The 25662-nt window shown below is 43.6% G+C and overlaps 1 protein-coding gene across 5 annotated transcripts; it reads right to left on the reverse strand.

The window, feature by feature from the left end:
* Nucleotides 1–140: 140 nt before the first annotated feature.
* On the reverse strand, nucleotides 141–20902 carry sema6d (semaphorin 6D). Of its 5 annotated transcripts, none has more exons than XM_085154583.1 (20): nucleotides 20649–20902; nucleotides 13700–13871; nucleotides 13134–13245; nucleotides 12406–12466; nucleotides 12153–12215; nucleotides 11930–12031; nucleotides 11007–11097; nucleotides 10652–10771; nucleotides 10255–10343; nucleotides 9191–9408; nucleotides 8973–9104; nucleotides 8189–8344; nucleotides 7642–7815; nucleotides 7107–7247; nucleotides 6787–6864; nucleotides 6583–6641; nucleotides 5957–6013; nucleotides 5280–5462; nucleotides 4131–4372; nucleotides 141–4011 (listed from the first exon to the last, which is right to left on the reverse strand). In XM_085154583.1, exons 2-20 carry the CDS (start codon nucleotides 13821–13823, stop codon nucleotides 2890–2892), a joined length of 3324 nt encoding a protein of 1107 aa, XP_085010709.1. In that variant the 5' UTR covers nucleotides 13824–13871; nucleotides 20649–20902; the 3' UTR covers nucleotides 141–2889. The 5 variants fall into 5 exon arrangements, with proteins under 5 accessions (XP_085010709.1, XP_085010704.1, XP_085010717.1 ...); XM_085154578.1 differs by having other exon boundaries at nucleotides 19755–20902; XM_085154591.1 differs by lacking the exon at nucleotides 5957–6013 and having other exon boundaries at nucleotides 19755–20901.
* Between the last annotated feature and the right edge of the window lie 4760 nt (nucleotides 20903–25662).

The following is a 25662-nucleotide window of genomic DNA, read 5'->3' on the forward strand; positions in this document are numbered from 1 at the left end:
CAGATTCACAAGGCCCTATCTCTCAAATCTGAGCCTTCCTCAGTTGTCCAGAAACACGATAAACAAAGAGATGGCTTACGAAACCCAGCTCTGCTGAGTTCATCAGCAGTTTGTTGTGGAAAAACACCACAATGCCACCATTTCTGTGCAGTAATGTTTTATTTCAACTATACATGCCGTGTTAAAAAATGGAGAAAAAAAACAAACAAAAAATATCATGAAACAAAGACCATCATTATTATTTACACATTCACAGTACAATTTTACAACATATCTACACGCTCAAATACTCTGGAGATCAGCTGGCCTCTCATCGCCACGTTGCACAGTATTTAAATTAGAATTACATGACAAAGTCTGGTTCATCTGCACGTACACCAGACTGAAATATAAAGGCTTCAATTTAGATTGCAACTGAAAGACCCAGTTCATATTGCAATGTACAAGGCAGTTGAACAGTGTATGCTGAGTGTGTGTCTGTGATGTCAGTGTGCATGTGTCGAGTAGAAAAGAGACAGCCCAGACTCTGGTTCGATGACAGGCAGAAAGTCTTTACATACAATCATCACTTGTAAACAAAATGTGGCTTTGGGCTTGAACAGGCAACTGACGCTCGAATGAGATTTCAGAATTCACCCCCCGCCCTCACAAAAGGAAAAAAAAAAAATTAAAAATAAGTACCCACTGCTACGAGAAATGATCCCTTGGTCGTCACTGCTGGCCAATAGAAACAATTCCTGTCCTGCAATCCTGGGGGAATTACAGATTCCGGGCGGCCATGCCAAAAGACGGCTTTTGTGTGAACACTGTTTTAATACATCGGCTGTGGGCAGGATATGCTGCGTTGAGCTGACTGCTCCACAGTGCAAGGTCTCACCACCCTACCTACATCCCACGTTCAAGAAAAATACATTCACTGCATGGCACCTTTACCTGGTGGATTAACACCACTCATTTCAACACCGGCAGTAAAGGAGGAATGAACCGATTTATATCCCAGTAGGTGTTTTTGCTTTCCCTTTGTGTGACTCGCATCCACAAATGGAATGTTTGTCAGTGTGTTTTCAGTATCGCTTCAGTTTAGATTTCCGATGCGCATCCTGCTAAAATTTCAATTTGCTTATGTAAAAAAATCACTCATATAGCGAGCATATGACATAACATACAGAGGACCAATTGACGTTGCCAATATTATATACTGTATTCGTGAATAAGGCACACAACGCACAGATTCGGGTTCACTTGCCTAAAAATATTTATACTCCTTATTTATAGTATTTTTTAGTATATACAGTATCTTGTCATTCCCAGCATGACTCATTTGGACACATTGATAAATGTAGTGTTGATTGTACACGGGGCCACTCGCAGGAAAATCTGCACAGGGAACATGGGCTGCAGAACTGGACAGAAGACAAAGATGGTACATCCATGTATTGTTCTAGGTTCAGTTAAATATGTCGCAAATAGGATTTAAAGTGGGAGGAAAAAAAAACTAGCATTCTTCTATCAGGGGACACGCACACACAGACATTTAACAGAATAAACCTGCCTTGAAATGTTGAATTCAAATATATGGGCTAAACCATTGGTGATGCTTTAGTTTCAAAATGGTAACTTCTTTAAATAAAATAGTAAAAGATTATAAAAGCAAGTCATTTTGTTGGAAACCCAGTTACAGAATGAGATGAAAAATGCATTTTCTTTTAATACCATTGCTACATAAAGACAGAAGACTCTTGAACCACTCTTGAATTCTTACAAAGGGGCAGTGGAGGTTAGAGGAAGTTTCAGTCCCAGAGAGAGACATCTTGCTTCATGTATCAGTGCGTTTGGTTGCTTAAAATTACTCCTTGGCCTCTGTCTACAACACACACACACACACGCACGCACGCACGCACGCGCTATCCTCGACTGGTAGGGGGAATACATGCATCAGGGACAAACTCCTATATCTGAAATCAATAGCACAAACCAGTGAGCAAAATTTGAGTTGGCCATTTCTGTGTACAGCCAGCATGACCAATTCACCACAACCTAATCTAATTACTAAGTACACAACAGAGTGACAAAGAGGTATGACCTCAGCTCTGTCCAGGGGGGTTTAAAGAAGATCAAAGAAAATATGTTGTTTTAATGAAAGACAGTGACTTAGGTCTTAAATGTCTTAAGGTGCATTCTTGGGCAAGTGGCACTAATATAGTTCCTGCATTTACACAAATCTGCTTTCCTGTCAGCCAACACACACACACACACACACACACACACACACACACACTTTCTCTTTTCTTACAGTTTTGATCAGCTGTTTACGGCCACGTGTATCTTAAAACAACACACGCGCTATACGTTTTGATCTTCCCCTCCATCTGCCTTATGCCATCTTACAGCCAAAGTTATGGCCTCTGGCTTCTCTCTGTTCACTTCACATTAGTGGGAAGACAGTGCTCAAGGGGAGTGACAAATGAGGCCCATTCTTCAAGTATTCCACTGTTTTTTTTGACCTGGTCCCACATACACCATCGTGGCCTCTGCTGGTGTCCTAAACCTCGCTCCAAATGTGGTAACGGGTGAGACCTAAGCCCAGATACACTGGGCAGCAGCAGATTCACCACTGTCCACTGATCATATCCTGTGGCTACTGTGGCAAGGGAAGGAGGTTGGCTTGCGGGGTTGCAAAGAGGCCCCAACGAGTATCTTTGGCCATATGTATGACTTTCTGGTTTTAGTGTGAGTGAATGTGCATATCATTTAAAGGGGAAATACACCTCAAGTTGATACACAAACACACACTAGGCCTTATCCCATCTGTGCTCCCTCCCCCAAGCCCTCAGGGCTCAAAGCTCTACAGTCAAGGCCAAGAACTCACTTTGAAGTGTCCATGGTCTTTTAATAGCTGTACTTGTTGACTACTCGCATTTGTGGAGTCTGTGGTGAAAACCCATTGGGTTTAGGCGGCACATCTGGCTTTATTGAAGGGGTCCGTTTAAGCCCGGTGCGAGGAAGTGAGCCATGCCCACTGTAGCTGCTCTGTCTGGATACTGAGGGTGGGTGGGCTGAATGCATTCCTGGTGCCATAACTCCACCATGTGAATCAAGTCTGGATGGGGGTGTCGGAGGCATGTAACCCCCCCTGTTCATACTGTGTTGGCGAGACACAGACACCCCCATGGTTACCCCATTTGGTGAGGTGGATAAGGAGTGCCTGTGAGATGCACTCCGCTGGAGTTGGTACCCCCCTCTTTGCCTCTCCAGGGTGCCCCCCATGCTCAGGCTTCCCGTTGGTGTAGTGGGCATGGGCACATCAACCCTCTTGGTGGGGCTGTGCCTTGGCAGGGAGGAGGAGGGAGAGTACAAGGAAGCTTCTCGACTGGGCACCTTGGGGGGTATTTCAGTCAGTTCCTCCATGGGCTCGAGTGTGAGGTGCTGCCTCGGGCGGGGTACTGATCCCTCTTGAAGAATGGCCTTGGGGTTGGCCACAGAGTCATTGAGGTGCTTTAAAAGGTCATTTAGGGTATTTCTGGCATCCACAGACCTCTTCTGGTCTTTCTTAGTTCCTTTAGAATCTGGATTCTTAAGCTTCTTTTCAGATGAATGTGGTAGTGTATCTTCCCCATTTTCATGGCTGGGGTGGTCATGTGTAGCGTTGGGCAAGACCACGGCGCTTGGGATGTGCGAGTGTCCCAGGGCGAGGTGAGGGTGGTGGGAGCTAGAGTTAGCAGGAGTAGGAGAAGAAGGAAGGAACTGAGGACTCTTGGCAGATGAGTTGGACTCCTTATGGGACCCACTGACCTTCCCATGTGCCCTCTCCCACTGGTTTTTAATGGGCTGTAGACCTTTCTGCTGAAGCACAGGGGTAGACTCTGGTGTGGGCAGAGCAGCCAACTCAGGGGGCTGACATCCATCCCGCAAGATGACGGTTTTAGTGTCACCGTTGGGCGCGTTCAGGTCTTTGCCAGTGCTGAGAAGATTGGTGTACAACTTCGGAGAATCATTGTTGGTTTGGTACTCCTAAGAATGTGATAATAAAACCAAGAGTAAGATTAGACAGTTTCACATCTTGTTCAATGACTCTTCTCCACAAAAGCGGTATGATTGAAGCTGCTTTTTAGTTTGTAGTTTGGCTGTACCTTTACGGGGCTATCGAAGAGGCCATTGAGCTTGACAAAGCTTCCAGTGGAATCAGAGCAAGATGGTGCAGACTCTGCATCCTTGTGGACATGTCTTGGTTTACGGAGGAATGAGTCTCGGTAGCAGAACACAATTAAACCTGCCAGTAGGGCACCCATGAGAAAAGCAGCAAACACGCAGGTGATCAGGATGTTCATGTGGACCATCTGGTTGGTCTCACCAGCTTGTATATCCCACACACCTACAAAACAGTGAGGCATCAGTTAACCCTCTGGCGAAAGGACTCCGTGACGTGTACCCACAGCAGAAATGATATAGTATTGTGTGAACACAGCCATGCTTAAGCTTCTGCTTTTCAACCTCCACCATACAACGTAGTTAACCACAAATATTGTTACATTCATCCTAATCTAAGATGAAGAAGAAATATGGTGAAGAAGTTGTTATGTACCCACACCCAATTTGTCCTTCTTTAAGAGGAAATGTTATGTTAGTTCAGCCGGGAAGACTCAAAGTGTGGCCTTGTCCCACATTCCAAGACACTTTGTCATGCATGCAGCACTAAAGGGTTAGGAGTGCGCTCTTATCTCAGATAGAGAGCCAAGTCAATCTCTTCCCGCAGGAGATCAACCAGCAGGAAATTGATCAGAGGAAAGTGTTTTCCATCCAGGTGTTCGGATAGCTGCTGCTCTACAGAAAGTTTGTTAGTAACCACAGACATTGAAAGAGTTAGTCATCCACCGTGCGGCCATGATGTGGCAGAGCTGGTCCAGTCAATGATTTACCAGCCAGGGTAATCTATTACTAGAACTAGGGTTAGAAAGTCTAACCTGCAAGAGGCCATTCCTAACAAGAGCTTTTAAAGAAACTACATTAGAGCAGTGTTGCGTAAAAGAAAGAAAGAAGATGAAGGAAATTACCATTTAAGTAAAGAAAAAAGTTATTATGAAAATAAAATATTAATCATAATATAAATGTTTAATGAAAAGACTAATATCTGCCATGCTATCTAAGGGAAAACCGTATTAGCAACCACAGTGTGTTTGCATATATGTGTACTTTCACATTAGCGTGGCTTAGTGACATTTCCTGGCAGCTATCAGATCAGGCTCAATGCAGCATGCTGGCTGCCTCCCTGTGGGCCTTACCCTCTTGGCCCCCTGGGATAGAGTCTAAAGAACGGGAGGTGGCTGGGTCATCCTGCAGCACAAAGCGTGAGCCGTAGAGCTCTGGATCAGGCCCAGAGCTGGGGCTCTGACTGGGTATGAGTACTGGGGGGAGTATGGGCCCACTGGGCTGGATAGTGACTGGCGCTGATGAAAACTCCATGTCTGTGGTGACAAACAAACTGTTAAACTGTGCAGACGAGTGAAAAGCATACTGTTATCATCCCAGTTAGTAGGCATCGGTAGAGTGTATGGAAAAACAAAAGAGTAAACTTTATCACAGTTTAAATGATTGTGTTTTCAAATACCAATAAATGTACATTTTGAACACAATTTAAAAAGGAAATAAGTGATGGTTAAAAGAGGAGTTGGTACACAACAGGAAGGTTGCCAAGGTATAGTGGAGTAGGCATGCAAGAGGGAGGATGGATCAGAACAGGAGGTGATGGGTGAAAAGGAGGAAGTCAATCGTCGCCCAGTTAGAGTGCTGATGTTGCGTGGTGGTTCGGTTATTGATGGCGATGAAAATGAACACAGGGAATATAAGCATTCGAGAGGTGTTTGATACGAAAAGATGAAGGGAAGCAGGGGTTGAAAGAAAAAGGCAGGAGATGCTGAACTCAAGGAAAGAAACCATTTGAGTAAAAGATCAAACTAACCAGAGGTAGGATCGCCAAATGATTTGTAATCTGGCGCTGAAGTAGTGCCCAAAAATGCTAAAAGAATTAAAAGGGACAAGAAATCATTATAAGGAAACTCTGAAAATTAAAAGAAAAGAAAAATAAAACTCCTGAGAGACACTAAGAGTGCAGATTAGTTTAGATTTTAACAGGAAGTATATTAAGCACTCGGCCAGCAGTGTCATTTTCTTACTGGAGGCACTCTGGTTCTGATCAATACTGTGGTTCAGCCATGGGTCATGTTTAGCTGATACATATGAAGGGACAGGTGCAGTGAAATCAGTCAATGTACATTTTCTAGCCGTGACATATCACAAGACCTCTGTCATTTGCACCGGCTGAACATGACCCTCAATTGTACATGTCCATGTTTCCGCCTCACGGGCAGTATTAGTTACAGGTGGCCATGTACTCTGTGTAGATATGTGTGTTAATACTGCACGTAAGACTAATGTAGGGACAAGTTACTGGAGTGGTTACTGATGTGAGTGTGCAGGCTCATGGTGTATGCAGAGATGAGTTTGTGTACAGTGTGTGTATAGCTGCATGTGTGTGTTTGTATATGTCTGAGGACAAATAGCATGGCATGGAGATGAGATCGATACCTTGACAGTCTCCGAGGTGGGCCGTGTTTCCAAATTCAACATCCTGCTCATATCCAGCCCTGAAAAGAGAGAGAGGGAAAGACATAAGATAGAAACAGATATTAATCCAAAATAGCAACAACAACAAAAAAATAAATAAATATTCTTGTCATTTTCTCATCTGTAATATTTGCGCTTCATATTGCAGGTGGGCTGTGAACTCACAAAACACCCGGCTGTATCCTCTCACAGGCTCCGTGAGGCTTCCAGCCACAATAAGGATCCCTTGATGCAATGCAGGACCTGGTATGGCAAAAACGTACACACACACACAAACACACACATCAGAACGCCAGGTTTAATCATTCTGGAAAGAACGCTATAATCACTTGTGACTGACTGAACATTAACCACAAGGCACAAGGTAAAGCTGTTATCGTTGCTTTTATGACATTTAGCCGAAGAACAAAACAATAAAGCTATGACTGGCTGTGCAAAGGACATTTTTATTTAACCTCCTACGTGTGCAGCAGTGCATCACTTACTTGTGGCAGGAGGAATGCCTTTCACAGCGGCTCAGGGGAATACGGATGACACAGCTTGAAAAGGCGACATAAAGGCTGTGTGCGTCTTTGTCCACATGCAGCGAGAGGACACGCTTGTCATCCTCACGGTTAGACAGGCACCTGGACAGGGTGGAGAGAAACCTAATCAGAGGTCTATCAGATCCGTCTGTCTCCCGTTTCAGTCTCGGAAGATTTAATCACTTGTTAGGTTGACGACTCACAGAAGCTTCTTCTTACAGTTTAACAAGAATTTAACCCCTGACTCCTGGCAGTGTGCATTTTAGCTTCCACAAATCACACACATACCAGACTCAAAAAACACAAAAACACACACACACACACACACACACACACACATGCACATGAGCACAAAGCTGACAGACACTGCCATCTGTGCCAGGAATCATCACTGTAAGAGTTGCTGACTCCACAGCCAAAAGACAGAAAGGGAGGAAAAGAGGAAAAGAGAAGAGGGAGCAGACAGAGAGAGGGTGAAAAGTGCATGTGTGCCTACTTGGCCCTGTTGAAGATGTCTATTTCCTCCAGGAGCAGGCTGTCATTCAGAGACACGGTGGAGGTCTTGGCTAGAACCTTGAGGACGACCCCCGACTCAGCCCCGATGAACACCACTGTGTAGTTCTTGTGGGGTCCTGCTTCACTGTCCACAGCCAGCGCTGTCAGCCTGTACCTTTATACGTAGCAGAAGGCATGTGTTACTCACAGCAGGGGTTATTTCATGCAAAATAGGAAAGACTATTTGAATACACAAATCCCTTATGCTCACTGATCAACATAGGTAAGGCCTGTTTTATATCTTTGTGTCATCTATGAATACTATTTACCAATTTTCCACTGAAGGACTTACTTCATCCACATTTGAAAAATACCAACAGATTCACAACAAATGCTCAACTATCATATAGATCTGGGTTGTGAAAGATCTTGGCAAGATTTTTGATTACTTTTTATTTTTAGGACTTTACTTGGTTATCCTTCCAATAAAAGGTATGATCTGAAATCACAAGTTTCAAATGTAAGATATATGCTCTTTATGCGTTTACCTGACCCGTGTCTTGGTGAACCAAGGCTCATCTCCTATAGAAGGCACAGCTGTGTCCATGAGGGGGTGGGACTTGATGAACTGCAGGGTATCGTCCGGGAACTCGACGGAGCTCTTAAAGGACGCAGATGGACCGTGACCTGCACAGCTCCCGGGTCTAGGATAGAGAGTGCCATTGCACGGAGGGCAAAAGGTCAAAGATCAGCCTATATGATCGCACACCAGGGAGTAATAATAATGTGTTCTGAGATGGATGGAAAAGTGCCACGAGAGGGTGGGGGAGAGTAGCAGGTGCTTATTAGGATCACAAAAAGACCTCAGCTGGAGGCATAAAATATACATATGCATGGTTATCCTCCCATAAATGATTTACTGGGGTAATTACGTGCTTCGTGGACTCTGTGTTTTGTACGCAGGGCAGGGCTGCAAATATAGGCGCTGACTGTAAACAGGTTAAATATGCAGCGCATCTAATTATACTAAATTAATTATTTAATCGTCAGCAGATGGTAAATGTGTGTGCTGGGTCAAAACTAATAACCTGGTGCAAAAGATTTCATTTCACTGGGTTTAACCTGGACAAAGAAGGGTTAAGACAAGGTGAAAAATGACAGGCGGTAAACAGCTGACGAGTCCAGCACCACATCTGCTCGAAGACGTGCCACGTTTAAAATCTAAAAAAAAAAACATCTTTGTACATCGCCCTCTTAGTTTAGTTTCTTGGTTCCGCATTTGGATTTGGAATTTGGATATTATTCTGAGGTAGAGAAAAGATGAACCGTTACCGAGGTTTGGGTAACTTCTCCTCTGGGAACGGAGTCCACACAGAGTCAGGGGTCTTCTGCTCCTTGAACCGGCCCAAGAATACTTTTTCTATATCAGCCATGGAGAAGGCACACACCGCTGACCCTGGAATACTGCAGAAAAGGAAAAATATCTAGATAAAATCCCCCGTTTGTTTGAACTCTTAATTCATCCCGCAGCAGCAGCAGCTACGGCTCACCTGTTCATCTGCGTGGTGAACACACCCACCACAGAGGGAACCCCGTTGATGTCGATGATGTCGGTGATGGACTGGAGCACATCAAAATAGAAGAAGGACTCCCCCGGCACGGAGCAGTTCAGCCTCGCCTTCACGAAAGAGGTCCAGTGCTTCTCCAGCACCCTCTGTGACCCACCCACGTCATTTTTACAGATTCGGGCCACGCGGGAATACACAACCTGTGAGGTGCAGAGGTTTTTTTGTTGTTGTTTTTTTTCCCCCAGAGAGGACTGAGGCGTGTGGATGAGGAGGGCATCTCAGTGAATGCCACTAAAAACACTTCAACATGCTGAATAATGCATCTCCCCATCCTGTAGCAACTCAGCACAGATGACTTAACAAACAGACTCTCTCATATTTAACTTGTTCACTCTGACTGGAGCAAATATTTAAAAAAAAGAAAGAAAAAAAAAACACATGCAATGGGCCTATACTGACTTAAAGCTGGGCCATGTGTAAGTGTGTCGGACTGCACATACTGCCAAGGCTTAAAGCATAAATCAAGTACGATAAAGCAGTTGGCTTGGATAGCTTTAATTATTTACCAGTGCAAACCTCCATCAGAGCCCAGGTGTCACCCCAGCATTAGTTGGGTTGAAATATTCATAAGCTGGTGGCTGATGGAGGATGCCGGCTTCCTGTGGCCCGGCCAGCTCAGGATGAGGCATGGTCAAATCTGAGGTTGGCCTCAAACCTGGGACATTTATAATGCCATCTGCGTGTGTGTGCCTCACACGGAGAGGCGTACACAAAAGCGTGCAATCTCTGTGAGACAAATCCTCTCCACTGTGTAATGGTTTTACGTTAGTAGAACATCCCTACCAAACACTTGTCGTGAAATTTCTCGGGTATTCTAATTTCATGTAGTGTCAGCGCCTGAATGGGCCCCCATTACCACCGGGTCCATTTGTGGCAGAAACGCAGGCACTGAGGGAGGCGTAAAGCTGTAGTCTTGGATAAAGGCATGCATATGCTGTCTGTGTGGAATATGTGATGCATTATAAACGGCAGGTGCACGGTCTTACTTTTCCCAGATTGCTGTGCTCCACCGCGATCTCCCGGTAGAAAAAGTACACATAATTCCCATACTCTGCAGCATGCAGGAAATGAGGTTCTGAAAGAGAGACAGAGGCAGAGAGTTGAAGTGTATTTCTGCATTGTCACCACCACTGTGCATGTTGAATATTTCAGGGATTTGTACAAGGCTGTATATGACTGGGGGTGACCTAGATTGCCTGTGAGAGAACAGGCCATATCCTCCTGGAGCTTGGCAAGGCAGGGGAGCTCTCTATCCCTCCAAAAACAACCCTGACAGCCAGCGCACATACATATACCACGCAAAGGCACCATGAGCATCGAGCTAGCTGGCAGGTAGACACATGTATCTCAAGTGAAGTAAGAGGAGAGAGAAACAAGGATTACCTTTCAGCCATTTGGAATCATACTTGATGGTTCTCAAGGCTGATCCATCACCCATACTCCGATAGATGACAGAATCGCTGGCCTGGAAGTCAGCTACAGTTGCAGAATACAGCTTCCCTTCTAAGAACAAAAACAAGAAGGAAACAGTCACCAAAAAGTAGGATGCGCTGCTCTTGGATCCTTTGTTGTTTTGTCTTCTTTTATAGAGCTTAATTGGCCGAGTTGCTAGCGCTGCAGGCACAGTTTTACCGTGGCAAAGACACAGGGGTGATAATGAGAGCGTAAGTAGGAACACATTAGTTGTTCTTTGGCGAGATGAACTGCGTGCGTGGGCGGGTGTGTGCTTGACCCTTACCAGCGAAAAGGGCAACGTTGGTTTGCTTGGAGTCAAATGGGCACCGTGCCAGTCCATTGATCTCTTCCCCATCAAACTCTAGGTTATCCAGCTGAAGGGAACGGAGCGATCACCCACACATTAAAAAGAGCTTTCTCAAGAGGCACGGTGCAAACAATCACACACAGAAGCACCGGTGCACACATAAATCACTGAAAGAAATCTTGCCAAATTTCTTAAAAAAAAAAAAAAGATAGTACAGGAAGTAAAACATTGCTGTTTATCTAGTAACAGTCCACATTTGGTGTACAGTGGTCCCTCCCTATAACGCGGTTCACCTTTCGCAGCCTTGCTGTTTTGCAGATTTTTTTGGTACAATTTTGCATTTTTTTTCCCTCTTTTACTACGCGGTGTTCTGCGTCCTGATTGGCTGTAGACTGTCAATCAATCTCGTGCCGTGTCTCCTGTACAGTACAGAATGCATTCAGCTTGTCGAATTTACATAAATCTTCGATCGATACCAGTGTGACTCTGAAGTGCTGCACTGTATGTTTGTAATTTTTCTCCAAAACGAACACAACAATGTCGACGAAACGTTTTGCACCATCAAAGGCGACCGCGTGTGCCTTTGGCTTCATTTGATAATACTGGATTTATTTTTCTACGAAGGTTTGAACTGAGAGTGTTTAAACAAGAGAGAAAAAGTGTGAAAATGTTCATGCCTGTCTGAGAAAAGGGTATAAAGGTGTTGTGAGGGGTTTTACTGCCTTAAAGCATCTATAATAATTGCAAAAAATAAAGTTGGCTACTTCACAGATTTCACCTATCACAGGTTGTTTTTTGAACGCAACTCCTGCAATAAACGAGGGACCACTGCATGCTGTTGTACACAGCCTGCATGAGCTTTGACTAATGAATCACAGGCTCTGACCCTGAATACTGACCCTGTAGTATCTGCACATTGGGTTGAAGCCATTAGTACCACAGATGAACACCAGGTCATCATTTCTTGGAACCAGAACTTTGATGAAGTTGTGGCACTCGTCCTGGAGGAAAATGCACAACATTATATTGTGTTTTTAGAGGTTCGCAGTTTAACTTTCTGTCCATGTCATGGGTGACCAAACAAAAAGTGTGCAGGTTAATGATTTTTTTCCCCCTACTTACTCTGTGTTTTCCCTTCACAGCACACATCTCTCTGTCAGCTTGGCCCGATCGCCATGTTAGTTTCTGTAAAAAAAAAAAAAAGAACAACAACATGAGGTATCAGACACATGCGTGCGACATAACAAGCAGGCACGCACTTTTTCCACTCTCTCATTTCACCACCTGTCCACTCTGTGATGAATGGTTCAGTATTTTCTATGAAGCCCTTTCAGTATTTGCGGATTGAGAGAGCAGCTTGTGGTGAGAATCTTACCCGGTAAGGAATGATCTCATTCCTGTAGGATTCTCTCAGGCTGACTAGGTACACCTGATCTCTGTGGACGAACAACAAAACATGCAGCTCAGTGACAACAAGGAATATATACTTACTTACTGGGTCTTTGTGTGTGTACATTAATCAAAGTATTTTCTTATTCTCCCAATTATGAGAAAATTTTGTGTCCTTATCATTAGAAGGCCTCATTTACTATAGAATAAATAAATGAATAATCGTGAAATTTTACATTCTTGTCAACAAATACACAACACAATTTCACTTCACTTTCAGTAAAAACACGCACATTTCTAGCATACCATCTGACAACACCGATACATGTGGTGGTGATTACAGGGGCTCCAGAGGGGGAAGGTGTTATACTGTTAGATGTCAAAGTGATTTCCTGCTACAATATTACAGTAGTGCTAGTGGTCAGATTAATCCCACTGCCCATAAATAGCAAAAAGAAATGTAAAGATGCCAAGAAATCCCTGACAGCGCGTCAGGCCGGGAAGATAGACGCCTTTACTGGATCAATACCAGCCATATACATCAGATGCACGACCAGAAGCCAGAGATCCAATAACGCTAAGAGCTCACCCTCCCCGCATCCCACCCCTTTATGCCACTGTTTACCTGCCAAGGAGTGACTGAGTATATTGGTGAGGGGGAGAAGTGTGTGTATGTGTGTGTGAAGACAGTATGTGTGTGTGTGTTGGATTTACCTGCCAGCGATGAACAGAGTGTCCTGTATCGTGGTCATCAGCTGAAAGTCAAGGCGATGCTGGGACTCGTTGCCAGAGGGCCTGCCTCTGAATACAGGGTACCGCCGTGAAACTGCAGTGACAACAAACATGTGCTATTACCGGGAGGCTAATGGTAAAAGCAAACAGTGATACGCTGATAAACCACCCTGTTCTGATTAAACATATAGTTAGATATGGGAATTATGTGTACGTAGACTCAACTACAGTCTCTCCAATCAGACCTGTGCGTCACTGTAATGTTTTTGTGTGTTCGATAACAGCTGCCTGTGCCAGCATACCACTCTGTTATTCCATTACATCACAGCAGATTGATTTTATTACGGTGGATATGGGATGCTAGCGTCTAAAGTATGGACCCGATGAGAGGGAGGAGGCGCTAGTGTTTGTCTTAAGTTTTTGTAACAATATTCTGAGTGGAGCAAGTAAAAGGTTTACATGGGGATTTATTTATAATTTTTGAGTGACATTCAAGTAATTATAATCTCAACCCGGTCTCTGTTGAGCTCATTTACGAGTGTACTCACAGTGCGCGTCAACGACATCGAGGGGTACGATGTCCTCCGGGAAGCTGACTGCGAGGAGAGTGCGCGAGACTGTCAGTAACAGCAGCAGCAGCTCACTGAGCAGAAGCGCAGCTTTCTGGCCCATGTCTGCTCACAGACGACACTTCCTGTTTCACACTGGCGGAGATGTTACCTGGAAACGCACACAAAAAAAAAAACATGACATGCTCTCGTTACTTGACATGTGCTAAATATAATCTTTTGTACCGCTGTGAACTACGCGAACCGAGTCCAAACCCTTTGTTAAACTCGGAGCAACAACTGTCTCTTTTTCAAGCTTTTGTGATGCAAACATACAGTAAAACGCTCTCGTGTTTATTGATGACTGAGCTCTCAGTGGCAGCGCTTGGCACTTCCCCTCTACCTTTTCCTGCATCTGTTGTCTAAGGGAAGGTCAGCCAACTGACCGGTGGGGTGTCTCTGTGTGTGTTGCAAAGAGCGGAAGTCGACTCTGTTAGAAACGTGGCAGGCCTGCTGTCTCAGTACATCTGTGCTCTGATTGGTTTGTACTGGGCCAGGCTCAACACTAATCAGCACATTGCAACTTCATCATCATCACAAGTGTAGCCTCTGCTCTAACCTTAGCACGCCTCTATCAGCGCTCTAGTTGTGGTTATTGCTCGAGCTTTTCCTTGGGGTCGGTGTGCTTTATTGCAGCGCAGTGATTCACTCACAGTTGTATTATGAGCTCCTACTCATGTACAGCTGTTTTGACATTGTAGTAATTTTTGTGGATAAAAGCTTGTACAGGATCTGATTGTAGACATGATACACCAGCAGTTACTTTGGCAATAATTTATTGTAGGAGTGGCAGGGGTTTAGTGTGTATGTTAGTGTCTGAAGGAGTACTTTAGAGACAGACTGTGTCTGTGCATATTAATGATCGGTGTACATTCAAATATTTATAAGGCAAACAAATTATTCATGCAGGCAAAGCCTGAACGGATATAAACAATTTACTGGGAGACGTCACACAGGCAGAGGGATGGATTAGCCAGGAGCGCACTTGGATGCGCACACACGCGGCTGCACATACGTAATCACTCTTTCAAATGGTGTAATGCAAAGACTGATGTGTGTGTTCCACGCGAACACACACATGTGCGCGCGCGCACACACACACACACACACACACACACACACACAATATTGACTCATTTTTCAATTAGCCCCAAAGCACACCTGCTCCAGTGCTGTCTGTGAGCCCTGCCTGCCAAGCCATTAGTGCTTTGATTGATCCACACAGGAAACATGGCAGATCAGCAGCCAGAGAAGGCAATCCATGGACTTCGCCATATTCACTGTAGCCACGAGTGCTTTGTAACTATAAATCGAGCCACTTTCATCTTGATATTTTTTGAAGAGCCTCGAGCTTATGAAAAAATGTCCAGAAGCTTAGTTCAAAAACACTAAATAAACTACAATGCATATGGCAGTTAAGTGAATTAATTATAAACAAACATGGCTGTCAAGTAGAAAATGAGCCGCCGCGAGGTGTTTACCTGACAGCAACAATCAGCATGTCATCTTTTTGTTAGAATGTAGATGGCACAACTAATATGTTGCACAACCTTTGTGCCAGCATGTTGATGTAAAGTGTGCTGTGTGTGTGCGTGTTTTATTTTTTTTCCAGGCATTAATAATCAAATTTTGGTCTAAACAGCTACTGTGTGATGGCATGTCACTAAAAAGAATGAAAGTAGTGGTGAGATGGAATCGGGGTAATGCCAACATGTTTTAATCATCACCAGTGTGTAATCATGGCTATTCAGGACTCTGTGGGATACTGAGGCCTTTCAAAGAGCAATGTCATTATGACTGGATAATGTGAAGCATGGATGAGACAACGCTTAATCTCAATTAGTCCACTTAGTGGTTAAATTACGGGTTTGATGTTTTGGCAAAAAAAGGGGGGAAAGGGAAGATTTTATGAGGACCAAAAGGGTTGTTTGCTCTCTCTATAACTACAAACATTAATAATGTTAAAGCAGGCAGTAATTCTACTGTAGTCACCAATGAATCACTGGGCAGAACCCATCCACAGATCTATGGATGCAGTTTCCCCGATCTGTGCAGAGCAGCAAATGTAAGAAACTTGATCCTAACGAGGACTGATGACGCGACTCTGAAAATCCTTAAAAGCATCACAGCTTTTTTGTTTTCTTTCTTTTTTTACTTCCTCATTCAGACGCCTCTCACACCAGGAAATCTGCTGCGTTAAAACGCAGGCAATAAATAGCTGAATTTCTAGAAGCCGGAGACAGAAATAGATACCAAATACTCGACGGCTGAAAAACAGAGGCCCTGTGAAAGTAAATAAACCGAGCTCCGTGTTTCAATTCTATAGCGCTATCGTACACACTGCAGGCTGTACCTGTGGTCAAAAACCTGGCTGTATTCACAGGTAAATGGTTTCCTTACCTGTCAGAATTTTGTCCTGCTTAACACGAGCTCTTCAGAAGCACTCACATTCATGCCACTTTTGCCCCTGTACCATTCTCCCCCACTAAACAATTCAGATGAAAAGAACGGGAAAAAAACACTCTAAGGAAGGGCGAAAAGCTCAGTGCCAATCTCCCATGATTCCTTGCATGGTAATAGCCTTGCTGTGGAAGGCAAAGGCTTCCCTCAGAAACTTTAATGTAAAACAGCAACAGAAGACATTCAGAGGTCAGTGATCTAAAATTACTTCTCAATCTCTAGCGAGCCCAGCATGTTTTCTATTGACTATTCCTTTACGCTCTCTGGCTCCTGCCCTCCTGCGTGTCCATGTGTGTGTGTGCATGCACACATATAGGCCTCAACAAGCCTGGAGACGCTGGGCTTGTCACGCATCTCACTGCCATTCAGTCTTGCCTTACTCTACCTCTGTTATTACAGGCTTTGCAGTGTCCTACAACCACGCACTTTCCCTGCTGATGTTTTTGGCTCAAACCCATGGTGTTAAACATGGGGGGAGGAGGAGGAGGGGGGGGGAATCAAGTGAACTGCTATTTCTGCTGATGGTGGGTGTAGGGGTCTGTAGCCCAATTCTGGTAGTTACAGGGGACGCTTTAGTGCTCCTTTAGCTTAAAATGACAGATTAACACATACCCTCCTCTTAGCTGTGCTTTCGTTGGCATACAGTACGTAAGCCATAAAATCTCCTCAATTGCAGCACTGGATGAATGTGTTTTTGCAGGGAGGTCCTATTGGGAGAATTTAGGGATAGTAAAAGGATAGCAAACAACAGTAGTGCGTGAGGATTTTGTAATTGCGTGTGAATGTGAAGGGCGGATGTAATCCCAGCAGAACAAAAGGCTGCTGCTGCTGCTGCTTGAGGCTGCCTGACTTGCACAACGGGAAATCGGATGACCCGGGAGTTCTTTTTTTATTTTATTTTTTTACAAAGTTAAATTATTTAACTATGTTTGTCTAAACTGGAGTGGAACAAAATTTTGTGCTGCTATATATGGCTTTGATTCCTCTTGTGACTGATTTATCGAGGCGCTGTTGGCAATTGCGGCCACTTTGAATGGTGAATTGACCTTCCAGAGTTACTACTTCATGACCACTTGTGTTGGCACTTATCAATGAATGAGGTTGAAGTAAGATTAAGTGAACTGACTCATGGTGGCGAAGAAACTTACAGACAGAAAATGGTGGACAGAGATGGAAGGAGAGCTATTTGGCTAACTGGACGCCATAAATTTGAATCCTGATGAAAACACACACACACACTTATTACCCACAGTGATTTTTATATTTACAAGGGTGTTTTTCTCCTTCGTATAACTTTAATATCATGCCATAGTTGATTACCTAACAATATATCATGTAATGCATCTTTGCCGTGTCAGTTTTCTAATGATTGGCTCCTATCGTGACCTAACCTGTATTTCTGCACCATCACCTGTCCATGTATGACTGTCTGTTTCAAACCCACATGCGTCCAGTGACACGGCTGTTAAAACTCTCAACTGTGGCCCTTGGAAAGTAATCAAGATGCAGCCACACAGGAGATTGAGCCAGCCAGATGATTAGAGCAGCTCCCAGACATGCCCACAAATGATTAATACTCCTTTTCCCCACTTGAGTAATAACAAGCACCCCCTAATCACAGGCTGTGTACCTAAGGATCCCTTCTGAGGGGCTTGGTTGGACTTGTTGCTTCAGAGATCTGGCTGAAGGAGAAGGCTGTGCCACCCTAAACCGTGCTTCCCTCCCTTTTGTTCTCTACCTTGGCGAGAGGAGGAGTGAAACAGGAGAAAGGCTGTTCTCAGCAGTAGTTCTACTATTATAGAGCACAAAGAGCCTGTGCTGCAGGTGTGACCAAGAAACAAAAAGGGCTCTGAGCAAGTCAACACAATAGAGCCCCACCCCCGGTCCATGGACCCATGTTCCGAAGAGCTTTTTCGAGGCTGCAAAAGCGACTAAGAGGGAACAAAGCAAAGTATAAAACCGTACCCACACTGAGCGCATCACATAGGGTCTAACTTTCATCTCTCAGCCAATTAAGTATGGAACAATTTGATTTGTGAACAGCAGTTTAGGAACCTATAAGGCTACAAAGGGTTAATACTGATCACTGTATGGTTTAATGGTGGTTGTTCCGGGGTTAAGGTCGGCTGTAGAGGAGGTCAACGGTGATCGTTCTGGTCACTGAGTTCTAACCCTCTGGAAAGTGAAGCGAAGTGAGACACACAAGCCAGCTGTGCTGTCAACAAACCCATGGCTTGGTTCTGATGTCTGACCCGGCCACAGTCTGATGGCCTTGCCGATATCTCAAGTTTGTCATTTTAGCAGTTAGGCCGAGCTCTCTGATGTCTGAGACATGGTTCAGCCAGCTGAAAGTTTCCAGGGAAATGCAAACATCCTCCTTTATCCCTTATTTCTATAAAAACTTAAAGCCTTTGGGAGAATTTATAGCAGCAACATTTTGACCACAAACCAACCATAGTTAAAAATGAGTGAACACTTCTGTCAATAAAAAAACATATGTGAGTAGAGCAGGTTAGTATGGCAACAACTACAAAATAAGCACCTTTTGCTCTTTTACTTAATTTATCCACATGTTCCTAAACCTTAAGACACAAATAATTAAACTCATCACGCCTGGATAGCTCCTTATGAAACAAAAGAACTACCTCGACTCCCTTGCTTTCATCATTTTTCCTCCGTTTCATTTTCTATTTTTCAAGTTTTGCCTTTGGATCCTCTTCTCCTGTTTTACGCACACAGTCCACGCAGCAGCCCGGGCTCGAATGCATGCATTATATGGACTGGAGCATAAAGGCATTCAAGTTTGGTCCGTGGTAAATCATTTCAGACCCCTTTTAGTCCACATGCACAACTCATACAAAAGACAACAAAGACGCGGGGGACATCTGTGAAGTGACAACAGTGATGGGGCTTCGTTTAACTGCCTCCATAGCACTTAATCCATTCACAGGGCAGGGCTTCCGTGCCACTCTGCCTCCAGAAAGGTTACGAGCGCTTTTGCAATTTATTATCCAATATGTGACTTTAGTAATGGATCAGGGCATGTATTATATGTTTGATGATATTATCCCAAGTTGTTTTTTTTTTGTAAAGTCAAAATGCCAGAAAACACTTTTATTCCTGCTCTGAACAGTTTAACAGTTCAGACTAGAAACGCTTTGTTATTGGGACTGAAATTGTAATAAAAACAGGGACACTCGCCTGCACGAAAGGTTAAAGGAAAACGTTTGCGTGGCTCCAATTATATTTCTATCAGCATGATTATAATCAGGAACCCATTTGCACTCGTGCATTCGATAAGCGGGACGTTTTACTCGGAAACGTACTTGATACTCTTTTGTAGATTATAGTGACTAAGTATAGCGCTCCGGATAGATTGGCCAGTAGCAATAGGCTATGCCCTTTATTCAATCCAATAATATTAATACCAACATTTAAAAAAACAAAAAACACGTATTTTTTTCTAAAAAACGAAAAAAAAAGATGCGCTTTATCCATGGTTTAATTGCAAAAACAAAACACTGGGCACACCTACCTCAAGTATCCGATTTCACACATGAACGGGGCAGTCCAGCAGAATGTCATATTCCTTTGGTAATCCATTTGCGAGAAAACCCCCAGCATGTAATATTCCTGTTATTTTGCGCTCCATCCGGACCCCACTTTTCTCTTTTATCCAGTTGCGCACAGATTTCAGCTCCGCTCGCCACACATTATTGTGACTCTTGCCTCTGATGAGTCTGTCTCCGTCCCCGGGCCCCTGCACTCTGATAAGTGAGCTTCAAAGCTCTGCCACGACCGCACCAGCCCCCCTCCTCCTCCCTCGTACACTGTTACACCAGCCCCTTTTTCACTACGATTAACTTTGGAAACCAGAGGGAAAAGATATAAACATTAACGATGCGATATCCTTACTACGCCTCTCTCTGACTTAACTGATCTAAAACAACAGAGGGTGCGCGGAGAGCGAGATAGCGCATGTGGGATTTACGCAAAACTATCCTCTGTGATTCTTCTTCTTTAAAAAAAATAAAAATAAATACAGATATTGATCGCAGAAGTTTGAAATCACCGGTTTCATAGACAGTTTTAAAAGATCGGAGGAGGAACTGTAACAACTACAATTTTCCCCCCTTTACTGGGAGTGGAAAGCTTTGGAGCTGGACGGATTCATTTTGCCAGCCCTGTAAGGAATGAATGAATAGTGTGCTGCACGAAAGCACTAGTAAAAATAGTCCGGACCTCAACTATTTCTGTCCTGCAACCATCGGTTTTGCAGAGCAGCATAGCGACGTGGTCAGAAGAAATATTTTGTTTCCCAGCAAAGACTTCTCCTCTCTAGTTTTTTCTCCCCCCCCCCCCTCGACTTTCACTGCAAAATACGGGCGCAACAAAGAAGCCTGTGTCCATATAGCTGCAAGGAACTCACCTCATCGGAAATGATTATTTTGTATCCTTTCGCGTTGCCGTAATCTCCCAAAAAAAGATTCTGCGCGTCTCAGTGAATCAACTTCTCCAGGCTGGGAGAAAAACAAACTAATGCACGGCAAATGGTGTAATTCGACCCGAGCCCTACCAATGAACAGCGCTCTTCCTCCAGTCCCTCCCCCAATCATCCATCTCTCCTCACTTGGTTCGGGCTTCTCTTCCTTGCTAGGGCTTCCTTCCTTTCTTTTCCTAAAGCATAGAGAAAGAAAACAGCGACCCTCCTCCCTCTTCCATTTCTCCTCCTGTGTGACCCCATATTCGCCCCCCTTCCCTCTTCAGTTAAAACCCCATCCCCCAACACCAAGTCAGCAAGAGCTTCTAGTTAAAATCTTTACAGCTGAGTTGTGGCAAGTGGACTGCTTAGTAAAACACAGCATTAGCCATGTTTGGATTTGAGGAAGAGATTTAGCTCAAATCTGTGCTTAATTCAGCAGGGCATGGTGAAACTCATGTTTTTTTTTAATCATTAAAGATTACAATATTTTTGCAAAGTAGCATAAAAGTTTTACTCCTGTGCAAATGCATGCAACGCAGCCAGTTCAAGTTTTGCATGAACATTATTCTTGTAGGGAAAATAAACAGCGAACCTTGCTGCATGCACAGCAACTCTGTAGTGATGTTAAAGTATCTTTTCTGTATATGCATATGCAAATATCATCGTGAGCGTCTTCCCCAAACTTGACATACATGTGAGAAGTCATTCCGGCCAGGTTTGCAAACCTGCACAGAAGAGGCTCATTTTCACCCCATTAGAAAAGCAGGTTGGCAGATGTGTGAGGATCATTTCCAAATGAACATCCTCACCCACATACACACACACACACAGAGTCCTGACAGGCCCTATTATGTTGCAAAAGTTAGATCTGCATCTCAATACTTGTGTAGGAAACACTACTTTGCACTTCTGATATGCCCGATCCTGCACTTTGGCTTTCGTTGTGCGTCTTTGTCCGTGCTTGTCTCTCACTCGCTCTACCTGTTTCTGTAGAAATATTGTTCCTCAGTATTGCGACCTTGATTCCATGGAATTTTTTTTCCTTTCCTTTTTTGTCTTCAGGCGTTCTGCAGTTTTTGCCCAATCTAATCAGTGTTATTTCAGCTGAAACACATTTGTTATTTACGTGACTTTCATTCCCCTTCTTCTTGTCTCTCACGCCTCAATTTCTGCTCTGGGTTACTTCTGTTAGCAGTCCCCGTGTCCTGTGGGGACTGAATCAGCACGAGGATCTACGTGAGAGAGGCACAAGATGGATTGATCAATGTGTCTAAGGGTTGCCAGATGCAGGTCTTGAGTGTCATGGTGGATGAATAGATATATGGATTTGTCGGCGTGTGGTGATTGGTGGGCCTATTGATTGGTCCTTTTTCCTGTGAATTGGCAGTTTTATTGATAGTGTAATGGCTATGTGACACCATTTCAGGAGAATTCGATGGCTTTTGATGCGAGACTGTTAGCCATCACAGTCAGCTTTTTCTCATAGTTTCTTTAATTTCTGCAAATTCAGATTAATTTCCACCAACGCAGTCAGATTTTTAAAAAAAATACTTGCAGGCTTTATGACTCTTTCCATCTGAGTTAGAAAAAGGAGCATTAAAACTTTGATTGGCCTACTAAATCTTGGCTCTTACTATTGTTTTGGATGAGACAATTCCCATCTTTGAGCCACTGGAGAATGAATGATTTAATGGAAGCACAATGACACTGTCAGCAATGAAAGTGGAGCAGATGGGTGAATGACAAAGATCTTTAAATTTTGGGAGCATGTTTGGGTTGGATTGATAGTGGGAATGGTCAGATGAATGGTCTGTTTGATGGAAGATGGAAAGATGGATGGCGGGAGAGAGTAGTAATATGTGTAGGACGTGGGTGGGGTGGACAGAAGACAGAAGGCCTGCCTTCCTCTTAAATTTAGACATGTTCCCTTGGGGACCTTGCAGTGTGTAGGTCAGCCTCAGGGAGTGTTGGTGGGTGGGCCTTAGGGTGCAGAGGAGAATGTACACCCCTGGCCTTAGGCTGGGCCTACAAGAGAGGTGCACTACCCTCCATGCCCTTATTTACTGCCTGAAACACTGGTACAGATGGCAATGTGACAAGGATAGAGGCCGCAGGGTTAAGCAGGAGCTGAGGCCAATCTTTTAAAGCAACATGCGATTGTTCTCCAGGACCTTCAAAATAAAAAATTAGAACATAAATGTGACATGTTTAAAATAATAGGTACACAATGAAAGTTTAAGGATTAAATCTTTAATTCAACTATTTCAACTTTCTTCTGTTGTAATAATAAACCATAAACTGAAGGACAAAGATGTCTCTGCACTGAGCTCTCATGTTTTCTGAAGTGATGAGCATGGCAGCAACAGTGATTCTGACGAGAAGAAAGAGCCGTGTGCTTCTTGGCTTGGCATTAAGTGTTCCATCAGATGGCTGCCACTCGGGGTGGAGGCAGTCTGGACTCAGCCTGCACGCTGACCTCTGATTGATTAAGAGGCCATTCTTGGCACTCGACTGGCCCGGAGCACCATTTGTCACCTGACAGCGCAGTCCTGTTGAGGAGCTTCTTGTCCCCCAATCTACATTCAGACTTTTTTTCCCCCTAAATCCCCCCAACTCAGTCAGCTCCACCAAGGTCACCCATGTCAAAAAATCTGTTCAGTCACTCTGGTGCTCAGCCTTTTGGATTAGAGTAAACACCAAATGGCATATTAGAACATAAAGAAATGCACATGAAAGATTCTCTCTTCTGTATTTGCTTCAAGTGACAGACTTTTGAAAATCCAATTTTTAAAGTTACATTTTTTTAGTTTACTATTTCTGATTAAAATTTAAGGTCAGCATATGCAATGATGAGGTAACGTGACTTCTTGTTGTGATCTGTTTTAGAGACATGCATCATTTGCCATCCCCAAATGGGGAGCACATGAGCACAAATGAGGGAGAACGTATTGCGTACTGTAAAGAGAGGGTGAAAACTGTGCCAAGTGTGCAGGAGCTGTTAGAGCACTGGTTCTCAAATTGCAGGTCGGCTGTGAGCGGCCAGTTTTAAATTTTGAGCAACTATGGAAAGTGAACATGACTCATTCAGGGAAATGAAGCAAACAGGGGTTTTCTGATGTTGTTGTGCTGATGTTTATTTGATTAAAATTCCTGAATTCAGAGTTGACGGTCTTTTCTCGATGTCTAGTCATGGTTGAAAACGAGTTCAAAAATGAAAGTTGACCAGGGGATGTTAGGTTGTGGGTTCAAGGTGTGTCTACAACACTGCCTTCACATCCTTGTTGGACTTTCTAGCAAGCGAAAGTTTGTGTTATAGAAATGCTGCTGTCTCATTATCGACTACATTGAACATAAATAAACATTTTTAAAACGTTTCTTGCTAAAAAGAATAATAATAAAACACCTCAGTGGTGGCTTAAACTGTATTATCACTTATCCTAATGATTCATTTCGAGTTGTAGCATTGCTGAGTTTATGATGCTAACATCACGACAGAGAGGTGATATTTCAATTCAATTCAATTCAATTTTATTCATATAGCGCCAAATCACAACAAAAGTTGCCTCAAGGCACTTTATAGATACAGAGAAAAACCCAACAATCATATGACCCCCTATGAGCAAGCACTTTGGCAATAGTGGGAAGGAAAAACTCCCTTTTAACAGGAAGAAACCTCCGGCAGAACCAGGCTCAGGGAGGGGCGGCCATCTGCTGCGACCGGTTGGGGTGAGACAATGTTTGACAAAGTCCAGTGAGTTCATGCAAGAAATCAAACATGTGTTAGATGGAGAAATCATAAATATCTTGAAAGTGTTTTTTTTTTTTAAGAAACAGGTTCTGGTATCACTAATTTGTGAACGCGGAGAAAGAAGATGTTGTGTGGACGTCTGTTCACGACCATGTAAATACCAGACAATGTTTGAAACAAAGCAACAAAACAAAATTCCTTCTTTCGCTCTTTGTAAGAGAAAATCTGAGTTAACCTCGTTGACCTCGTAAACCGTCTGTTCACGGTTCAGTTTTTAGCGTCACTTTTGAGTGGGAAGATTGATGCTGGGGTTTCAACCATGTTTGCTGGGAACATTTATATTGTTTACTGTTGATAAAAATCACGAGTAACCTGTTTTTCCGGCTCTGATGTCCAATATTCACCTACTTGATAATCAGCATTGCTAAATATGTGAACGGATAGTTGTGAAGCTCTAAACCACCAACTTTTCTTTCGCAATTTAATGAATAAAGAGCGAGCAGAAATTGAAGTATGCAGGCAACTCTGACATATAGTCCATGACTGCTTAGTAACCGGCAGAGTCCAACTCATATAATTACTGCTCTTCAGATGAGCTGTGTGTCACGGACTGTCAAATTCATGATAATGCCATAAAATTTACCTCGTCGGCTGCTTTTATAGAATGTTCACCTGTTCATCAAAGGTCAGAGGAAGGCGGCACGTTTTATTGCCAACAGTTTAATGCACCGGCAGAGAATAGGTTTGAAACATATATTAGTAATTTGCAGTGAAATGACCTGTGCTCTGTTTGCACATATTGCTACTTCAGCTACTTCACGAGATCACACCGGAGCAGATCTATTTTGTCACAATGTGTTTTCTGCTTTAAATTTAAGGAAATTACGATATGTGGTTGGCTTTGATGCGGTCCAGATGATTGCTACATTTGCACAGGGAAATGCTGTGAAATAAGTGCTGATATAATACAACTGTATTTATTAGAATTTTCTTGGGGAAAATGAGAATGCTAATCATATTCATAGCCGGTGCTGTGGGTAATTTGCAGCTTCTGATAAGCTGCTATATCGGTGTGAAAAGCAGATGATTGAGTGACACACGTGACATTTTTGACTCATTATTTATTGATCCCATTTCATTTCCCATCTAAATGGTTAATTTGCTTGGCTACCGAAGCACTCACATAGGGGCTGTATGAAGCGCTCCCAGATT

The sequence above is a fragment of the Neolamprologus multifasciatus genome, chromosome 1 (assembly GCF_963576455.1).
Source record: "Neolamprologus multifasciatus chromosome 1, fNeoMul1.2, whole genome shotgun sequence".
NCBI classification, from domain to species: Eukaryota; Metazoa; Chordata; class Actinopteri; order Cichliformes; family Cichlidae; genus Neolamprologus; species Neolamprologus multifasciatus.

Excerpts from the sequence above, each read along its gene's own strand:
- sema6d (XM_085154583.1), bottom strand. The coding sequence starts at position 13,823 with ATGGGCCAGAAAGCTGCGCTTCTGCTCAGTGAGCTGCTGCTGCTGTTA. Across the intron at positions 12,467-13,133 it reads ACTCTGTTCATCGCTGGCAG|AGATCAGGTGTACCTAGTCA; the intron begins GTAAATCCAACA and ends GTTCGTCCACAG. Across the intron at positions 7,816-8,188 it reads TTCACCAAGACACGGGTCAG|GTACAGGCTGACAGCGCTGG; the intron begins GTAAACGCATAA and ends CTACGTATAAAG.